This window comes from Macrobrachium nipponense, chromosome 26 (assembly GCF_015104395.2).
Source record: "Macrobrachium nipponense isolate FS-2020 chromosome 26, ASM1510439v2, whole genome shotgun sequence".
Taxonomy (NCBI): Eukaryota; Metazoa; Arthropoda; class Malacostraca; order Decapoda; family Palaemonidae; genus Macrobrachium; species Macrobrachium nipponense.
In genome coordinates this window covers 42,343,100-42,352,744 of record NC_087215.1, presented here as the reverse complement: position 1 = coordinate 42,352,744, position 9,645 = coordinate 42,343,100, and the positions used below count along the sequence as shown (strand labels likewise).

The 9,645-nt window shown below is 38.2% G+C and overlaps 2 protein-coding genes across 2 annotated transcripts in view; both read right to left on the bottom strand.

Moving 5' to 3' along the window:
• Positions 1–2,461: 2,461 nt before the first annotated feature.
• LOC135199803 (uncharacterized) lies at positions 2,462–5,018 on the bottom strand. The gene is made up of 2 exons (XM_064227944.1): positions 4,566–5,018; positions 2,462–3,745 (listed from the first exon to the last, which is right to left on the bottom strand). The coding sequence occupies exons 1-2, from the start codon at positions 4,863–4,865 to the stop codon at positions 2,678–2,680; spliced, it is 1,368 nt and encodes a 455-aa protein (XP_064084014.1). The 5' UTR covers positions 4,866–5,018; the 3' UTR covers positions 2,462–2,677.
• A 3,156-nt stretch (positions 5,019–8,174) lies between these two features.
• Positions 8,175–9,645, bottom strand: part of LOC135200228 (uncharacterized) — a 3,308-nt gene continuing 1,837 nt past the window's right edge. The window contains exon 2 of the mRNA XM_064228666.1: positions 8,175–9,645. This exon is cut by the window's right edge and continues 254 nt beyond it. Coding sequence (XP_064084736.1) covers positions 8,460–9,645 — 1,186 coding nt within the window. The 3' untranslated portion in view covers positions 8,175–8,459.

Below are 9,645 nucleotides of genomic sequence, written 5' to 3'. Positions count from 1 at the left end.
TTCACGTTAAGAAAAGAAATCTTGAAAAAGCAAATCAAGAAGAAAGATAAGTTCCTCGTTGGACGAGTGGTTTTCGCGCTTGGCTGCCAATCCGTTGGTTCGAAGTTTGATTCCCGGCTCGGCCAATACGGAATCAGAAGAATTTATTTCTGGTGATAGAAATTCATTTCTCGATTTAATGTGGTTTGGATCCCACAATAAGCCGTAAGTCCCGTTGCTGGTGACCAATTGGTTCTTAGCCGCGTAAAAATATCTAATCCTTCGGGCCAGCCTTAGGAGAGCTGTTATTCAGCTCAGTGGTCTGGTAAAACTAAGATATACTTAACTTCAGGAGAAAGATGGTACCGTGAGTTGAATAAGGCGAAGAAGCAGCGGTAGTTTGAAATATTAGGAACGTTTCCTGATCTAGTAGGCGATCTCGTTCAGACTCGTAGATTTGTTTCTCTGACCTCTCGCATAAGTGCGCCACACTACAGGTATTATGTATAGACAACGCCTAGCTATAGGGAAGTGCTATGGGTCGGCTACTGAGCTGGAACGTGTTAGCTGCTTTTTGTGGAAATTGATAAGGATTTTTTACACAGCTTCATGACGATATAAATTGGTAAATATTTAATCCTTTAGGACATCTTAAAAGCTCTCTCTCTCTCTCTCTCTCTCTCTCTCTCTCTCTCTCTCTCTCTCTCCTCTCTCTCTCTCTCTTCTCTCTCTCTATCTCATTATATATAATTAATAATTAATAATATATATATATATTATATATATATTATATATATATTATTATATCTAATACATACATACATATATAATACATAATATATATATATATATATATATATATATATATAATATGATATATATATATATATTATAATAATATCTTATATTATACTATATATATATATATATATATATAATATATATATAATATTTATAATAATATATAATATATAAATATATTAATATCTATATATCATATATATATATATATACACTACCTATAATTTCCTCACATGTATTACATTGTATATATAATGTTTATATATTGTATGTAATTTGTTTTTCTATGATTTTATTTTGATTTGCGGGAGCGTATTGCATCACTTTGATCCATATTTCATATGTTTAAAAAGAGATATTATAGATTTGATTGATAAGTTGAGTGGTTAGTATTATTAGCATGTTGGATGCAGGAAGGGCGCATCACATTCTTCCATTGATGAAAGACCTCACGGCAGGTTTTCAGGGGTTTTAAACTGCAACGTCTTCGAGGGAGATGTTTGTTACACTCCTCCATTTGTTGTCCAAAGGGCTTTGTCTTCTGTCATCTTTCTCTTTGTGTGCTCTTTTGAGCGAACCTTTGCAAATTTGATTTTGTTTTGTCTTATCCTTTCCCTTCGCCTGGGACGCCTGTTGATGCTCTAGTCACTGCATGAAGCATGATGCTTGGAATTAAGAGTCAATTAGCTAACCACGCCCGTATGTGGTCTTTCACCTTGGGGCATTTTTGACATTTTAGTTAGAAAATTGCGATTTGGTTCTCTTGTTTATATTCCGTCTCGAACACACGCGTATGTATGTTGAGGTAGCGCTGTAAACGAAATCACAAGTATACTATGTACACAATCTCTCTCTCTCTCTCTCTCTCTCTCTCTCTCTCTCTCTCTCTCTCTCTCTGTGTGTGTGTGTGTGGTGTGTGTGTGTGTGTGTGTATTATGCTCGTTTTATACGATGTTTTACACTGTATAATACTGAGAGAGAGAGAGAGAATTGTGTATATACACTTGTGATTTTGTTTAGAACGCTACTAAACATGCTTAGAATTTCTTTTGACATACAATTCTTGAGACTGGTAGATGCAGTGTTTGCACATCATTTGTGGAGGTAACTGGATAACTTTGATCTGACAAACGACAGCATCCACATTCATGGAGCCTTAATGAGGTTGATGGCTTCGCATAGGATCATTCCATTTCCTTTCAAGCAAACAATGAGATATTTGGTATTTTTAGTACTAATGCTATTGCCACTCTTGAATGAGTTTTTGTGTAAGTTTTGTATGAATCCAAAATATAGGAATATTTCCTTACTGACAAATGCCAGTCAATAAAAAACTGCCTTTTGTCTTAAGCGGAAGGTAGTGTCATGAATTACCAGAACAAATACTATGATAATAGATGAAGGATTTTTAACACGAAGTCCAAAGTGAATGAGCCTTCTTTCGAGTACACGAATGCTATTCACTTTGAGGCAGTTATTGGAAGATAGTAAGTCCTTTGTTTTGTATGTTTTAGTTATGTCTTTGGCTGGATTGTTTCGCTTTTTTTTTCTGGCAGACGATAAATGCAACATCCGCCAATTTATGATCATCAAGGTTATTTTCTTAAATATGTCTTATACTTTATTTTTTCTGTATCATTACAATTTTTTTTTTTTTTACGTTGTGTTGTGGAAAGGACATAATAAGCTCATGCTTTCGATGTTTTTATAAAATATATTTAAATATATTTACATATAAAGGGAAAAATATATGAAATAATATTCATAAATTACACTGAAATAAATAGAAATAATTTAAAAGTATCACTTGCTTGGCACGAATAAATGTCATAGTCCTTTAACTCGCCTCTATTATAGCTTTGGTTTGTCAGCGTTCGTATCAACTAAACTGGGATCTCTACTGTATTTCTGGGCTGCCCCTTCCCCTGACAACATACTCGTGCAGTGCTTGTTGAGAGGAAGAAGGCATCAGCGCCCCGTATTGATGGTAGATTTCATGGCAGTTCATCCTCATCGATTCTAAACTCTGACACAGTTGACCGAGCTCTTGGTTTTTCTCCATTTCCTTTTGCTCCTTGGCCTGCAGCAGCTGGATGTTTTCCTTTTTTGCTCTGCTTTGTTCTTTCGAGCGAACGATGGCGAGCTGTCTCTGGTGGTGCAGCTTCTCTTCGTCAGTAGAAAGGAACTGACGAGCCTTTCGATGTTGACCCGGGAGACGCTTCATTGGGGCCTCCTCTAGCGAAAGGCTTTGATGTCGTTCTTGCCTCGGATGCCGCTGACCTGCAGAAAACGAAGGGGCTAAGGAACTACCTTCCAAACGGACGCTCTCTGCCAAGAGATGGACTTCCTGGCCTCCGAGAAAGGGTCCTCTGGGGCACGAAGAGGGGGCAGAAGCTGTCGTGTCTCCTAAATGTGAGGAGTCGTCGTACTCAAGGGGCGTTGCTTTCAACACAAGGTTGCCTTTGGGAGTTTTCAGTCTAAAATATTTGCATTTTGAACCGGGAGAAGATTTGACACTAAGGCATGGCACTGCACTCGTCATGATATCACTGTTGACGTTTGGAAAGGGAAATTCTCCGCTGCCCGCGTGATCCTCGTGCGAGGAAGCTGTGTCCAACGGACGACCTGCCTCTTCGTAGAGGGAAAATGTCCCAGTAGTGCGTTGGTCTGGAGAGTAGGTTGTTGTTGCTGAATCATAAGTGGGCCAAAACACATTTTCTTGGCTGGTGCTGTCTCCTCCGTCATGATTCCATGGGCCCGTTGCAGAGGCCCAGTCGGCCGGATCTCCATATGTGCCATAGTTTGGACTGAAGTCTTGTGGTTCTTGTAAGTGGGGAGAATCCTCGTGACTGGAATATTTGGTCAGCTGATCGGATGATACAGGATGGTGATCATTCAACTGCAGTCCATCCACAACTTGGTCATTCACACTCAGTCCTCGATCACTATCGTCCAACGGCAAGTTCTGTTACAGTCACATAGGAGTACATTTAATTCTCTTAACGTTTAGATTTAGGAAAGCCTTATATAATATATATATATATATATATATATATATATATATATATATACACATATATACTAAAATATATATTTATATAATATATATAATATAATACATATATATATATATATATATATCATATATATCTATATATATATATATATTTAAATACATATACTATATATTAACTAATATATATGATTCAATATAAATATATATATATATATAGTATGTAAATATTTTTATAAATACATATCTAATCAAATACATTCCTACACACACATACATACATACATACATAAACTACATAAAACTCATATATATATATATATATAAATAATATATATTATATATATATAGATATATATTAATGTATAGAGTATATGTGTGTGTCTCCTTACTGTTCTAAGGGCGTGTTCCTTAATCCAAGTGCATTTATTTGAAGTAGAGCAAATTTTAAGTATATATAGTAATTTAATATTTTAAAAAGAATGTTTTTGTCGTCTTATCTCTTTCAAATGTAGAATTTATCAAACACTTTCAGTGTTCTCTTTGTAGCCATATTTTGTGATGAAGTGAAACGGCATCTTGTTGTTGAGAATCTAAGACAGAAGCTGTTCGAAAGACTTGTTCCAGCGGGCGCAGAATTTCCATTGTGGAATTACTTTAGAAGTTTCTATGTAGTATATCATAAACTTTTATCAGATTTGAAATTCCTGTCTCAAAAATGGGAAATAAATAATCAGGATAGTGCTTATGAGAAAAAGAAGCGAGACTTTACCATGATTGCATTGTCCTCCGAAGGACTCGCGAATCCAGGCATGAAGGGCCTTTGCCCTCTCTCCCTCTCCCTCTTCTCGTCGTCCCAGAGGCTGGCTGCCAGCAGATCCAGATCGAAGTTGTTGTTGATCTGCAACGCTTCCACGACATCCTTCGTTGAGAATCCCGGGCAGGCGGACCATAAGTCATTTTCTAAATCTTGCAAGTCGAAACTGCTCAAGGTCCCCGAAGAAGAACATCCCTGCACCGGCATTTGTGTTCCGCCGTCCGCTGACGGGAATAAGTCGCTGTCTCCTGACATGGCCGCTGGCGTCTCTAGATGGATCGTTCGGTCGCGTTAAAACACTCGGATCTTCTGAGTAGATTTTGTCGCTTCTCCAAGGCTTTGAGGAAGCGCCTCTTATTACTGATCGTGAGGAGTGATTTCCCTGGACTTCTTTACTTCTAGAGTAAGAGATGGTTCATGATGTCAAATGTAACGAGAAATGCTGTATATATACTTTTCATCAGTGACCGTGTTTAAAACCGGTAATGTGCTTGGAATAGTCCTGTCCTGCGAAACGTTCGCCGCTAACGGAAGCGTTTCGCTCCTCTTCTCCGCATATACGTTTTCTTTGATGCAATTCTATCATGCTTTTGCTAAACCTCCCCCCCCCCCCCCCTCATATCCACACACACGCAACGTTCGAATTTTGTTAGTAGCTTTTATATATATAATATATATATATAATATATATATATAAATATATATATATATATTTATGTATATTATTGTATATTAGAGATAAAAGCTATTGGTCACTTTTCACTAGATACGTATGTAACTTCTAATTACCACTGAGGCCTGCTAACTGCTGGATTTACAAAGGAATGTCAGGCACACGTTGCAGGTGCAGAGAGAAATGCTGTGCATGTGAGACGTTCAGCACCTATACCGTCTCCTTGTCTTAACTGCAACCCTAAGCATTTTTTATGTTATTCTTGGCATTCTCGCCTACCAGGCAACTGGCCCCAGTTTCGAAGCGGGACTAGGACCGGCGTATGGGGATACTTCCTAAAAACCCTGTCTTGATGTCAACAAGAATTACGTATCAGGGAATAGTCTTTGCTTGGGTTCCACATTTTGTAGAGAAGGCCATTGGTCTACCAGTCGCCTACCAAACATTCTTAATGAGAATCGGAAGGCTAAACTCTTCGAGCCATCCTCAGGGAACACACACACACACACCCACACACGTATATATATATATATATATATATATATATATATAATATATATATAATATTATAATATATCTATATATATATATATATATATATATATATATAATATATATATTATATACGTGTGTGGGTGTGCTTGTGTATGTATACATATATGTATAGTACTAAATAACTCCCGTACTGAGGCACGAACAGTGGCGCGATTATTTACCAATATTTGTGAGACTAGTTTCTTGCAGTTGGCCGGCAGGTGTTTGAAAATATATCTGTATCTCAGACCGAACACAATAGTCGCCATTTTAGTTTTCTGTAGAAAAAGAAAACTATTGAAATGGCTTTGTCTGTCTGTCCGCCTGCAGACCTTAAAAACTACTGAGGCTAGAGGGCTGCTGCAAATTGTTATGTTGATCATCCACCCTCCAATCATCAGATAACCCAAATTGCAGCCCTCTAGCCTCAGAATGTGTTTCTTTTATTTAGGGTTAATGTTAGCCATGATCGTGCATCTTGCACTGCAACAACACAGGCCACCACGGCCGGCTGAGAGTTTCATGGGCCGTGGCTGAGAGTTTCATACAGCATTGTACACTGTACAGAAAACTCGATTGCCCCACCAAACCAATGATTTCATTTACATTTTTTCTCCTTTTTTCTAATCTAAACGCGTTTGCCGTTGTCCAAGTTGGCGAGTTCATGATCCCATTTCTCTTTTAAGATCGAATGTCATTGATTGAATCTTCAGTTTACCCATTAGCATGTTATGGGTATTTACCTAAATGTATTAGACTTTGTTGGTTCATCCTCTGGAACTGGTATTACTTTGGGAAATATATATAGATATATAGGGTTATATATATAGTATATATTATATATATATATATATGTGTGTGTGTGTGTGTGTGTGTGTGTGTGTGTGTGTGTGTGTGTATCTGTCTGTCTATATATACATATGTGTAATATATATGTTTGTATGTATATATAATCATATATATACGTATATATCTATATAATGTGTTTTATATAGTAGATATATATATATATCTATATATATATCTATATATATATTCATGTGTATGTGTGTTTGGAGGTTTTTTAAGTTGTTTTGGAATGGAATGAATATGATAAGCTTGTGCTTTCAATGTTTCTGTAAAATATTTTCAGTATCCTGTTTACTATACCTTTGCAATATCTTTCAACCCACGGAATTATGCTCCCCCTTGGCTGTAAGTTTCCTTAAGGTATATTGAGGTAGGTAAATATATATATATATATATATATATATATATATATATATATATATATATATATATATATATATTAATGTATACAAGGAGGCAACAGGAAACATTTGAATACTGATCCATTGTTTTTGTCATTTTTCCGCGAACTTAGAATGGAGTATTATACTTCATTATGAGGAGAGTCGCTCATTTCACTGTTAACACATTAGATGTTGATGCCTCAGCACTGATGGAACTAGACTCAGTAGGACTGAGGACAAGTTTAGTGTGTCTCTTCTATCTGAGGACAAGCTTACTTGTGTCTCTTCTATCTGAGGACAAGCTTACTTGTGTCTCTTCTATCTGAGGACAAGCCTACTTGTGTCTCCTCTATCTGAGGACAAGCTTAGTGTGTCTCTTCTATGCAGACCCAGCATTACTTCTGCTTCCAAGTCAGGTGGGCAGCTTGATAGCAAAGTTACTCTTCAAGCTTCCCTTTTTTATTGCTTCTTTGACGAAATAATAATTCCAGTTGGCTTTTCAGCCTCGTCATTTCAAGAGCTTACAGTTATTGAGTTATTCACCTGCATCAGGGTTGCGAGCAGATAGTTTATCCGTCTACACTAAGTATTCTTTTTGTCCTACATTCGTGGTGTGTGTTCTCATTTGGCGTATATATTGATTCAGTATCAGTCAGAGACCATTGAACTTTGACCCGGTTTCATTTGTTCAAGTGTAAGGTCAGGTAAATTTATGGATATTGTTTTTATGTTGTTTGGGTTGGTATAAAGCCAGGTCATTTCGTCATATTCAGCGTCTCGCATTGTTTGAATTTTCGACAGCGTAAAATATATATTATTGCTGTTTGTAGAACTTTTGTTCCTCCCGGGAACGGTTTATAAACTAGTCTTCAGGTTATGACGCTAAACAAGTTCGTTAGTCATCATGACGACCTTTTGTGTAGCATCTCCCCTATTTGGAGTTGCACGGCAGTTGAGATGTTTGAATTTAGTATGTAATGGCACTGCTTCGAGATGTGCATAGTCTTCGGTCTTATCCTAAGTTCTTATGCATTACACCACATACATATATATACGTTCATGTATACGTATATGTATATATATCATTATCATTATTTTGGGATTTTTGTGAAAAATAACAAAGAATACAGCTTTAGTCTTTATTACAAATATATAAAAACAAAATAAATATATAAATATATATGGTACTTTTATTTATTCTATATAAATATTTTTAATAAAATTATATGCAACTAAACTACAGACGACATCAGCAAAATTTGTCAAACCTTCACATCTTCCTACCGTTTCTTTTGTATGTTTTATTTGCAATTCAGTATCATTGTACCTTTCGTTATTTAATATAAGGTTTGTCGTCGCTTGATAGTTAGAAGTCTGATATAGCTACTACATGAAGTGGCAGTGAGGTCCTTATCTGTTGTCGGGGGCGACGTATTTGTCCAGTTCTTTCTGGATGGAAGGAGGCATCTGTTCCCTGTATTCCTGATATATAGCGTGGTAGTTCAGTCTCATCGATTCAAGACTGCGACACGCTTCGTTGAGTTGATGATTTATTTCTGTTTGTTCTTGCTCTTGACGCCTGAGCGCCGTGTGGTTGTCCTCCTTTTTCTTCATGTAATCCCTCGATCGAACCTTGGCTAAATCTCTCTGGTGCTGCTTCTTTGCCTCGCCCGACGGAAGGAAGAGGCGAGAACTTCGATGTTGGTGAGGGAGGCGTGTCCTTTGAGGAGACTCGCCGAGGACTTGAGTTGTCTGCCTCGGGGAGGGATCTCCCAACGAAGGACCTGGTGATCTTCCTCGCAGTAAATGAACCTCAGGAGAGCGGGGGAGTGTGCCAGTTATACGGGGCTTTGTATACAAGAGATGAGAGTCTTGTGGCGATGCTGAGGTGTCCACTTGAAATGGACTAGTTTCCAGTAGCACCACACAACCGCTGTCCATCTTTGCCATGAGATACCTGGGTTGAGTTCTACTCGACGCTGAACGAGGTGGGTCCTCCTGCGCCAGGTGAGTGACTGGAAAGGAAGGATCTGAATTTTCAGAGGAGATTCCAGTTTCGTTTTCTGCACCTTTACAGGCAGGTATGTCGTTCGTTGCATAAGGCATTTCAGATGTCAGAAAACCACCCGCAGCTGCATTGGGCGTTTCATTCGTCAAGGCGTCATTTGCTGTCTGCCATAAGAGAGCACCACTCGCAATATAAGTCACTCCGTCTGCCGCGGCTCCTGTTATGAGATCCGGCGTTTCAGATGTAGTCACTGGATACAGAATTTCAGGTGCGATCGCTTCATCCACTGTGTAAGGCGTTTGGGGTGACAGATTATCATCTGTTGAATAATTCACTCCAGGTGTCAAGACTCCATTTACTGCATAATGTGTGTTAGATGTCAAAGCCTCACTGAAAGCATCGGGAGTTCCAGTCTGAAGGGAGGAATCATCAGGAGAGGTCGAGTGGTATTCGGTGAAAGTGTTCGTCAGGTGATCGGATTCCCATTGAAGGGGAGGCTGCGCGCTCAGTCCTCCGTCGAAATGCCATTGCCTCGACTGGAATTGCGCCCCGAAACAAGCTTCCTTCACATCGTGTGCTGTTTGCGAA

Coding starts and splice junctions, on each gene's coding strand:
- LOC135199803 (XM_064227944.1), bottom strand. CDS start 4,865: ATGTCAGGAGACAGCGACTTATTCCCGTCAGCGGACGGCGGAACACAA. Junction 3,746..4,565: donor CGGAGGACAATGCAATCATG/GTAAAGTCTCGC, acceptor TGACTGTAACAG/AACTTGCCGTTGGACGATAG.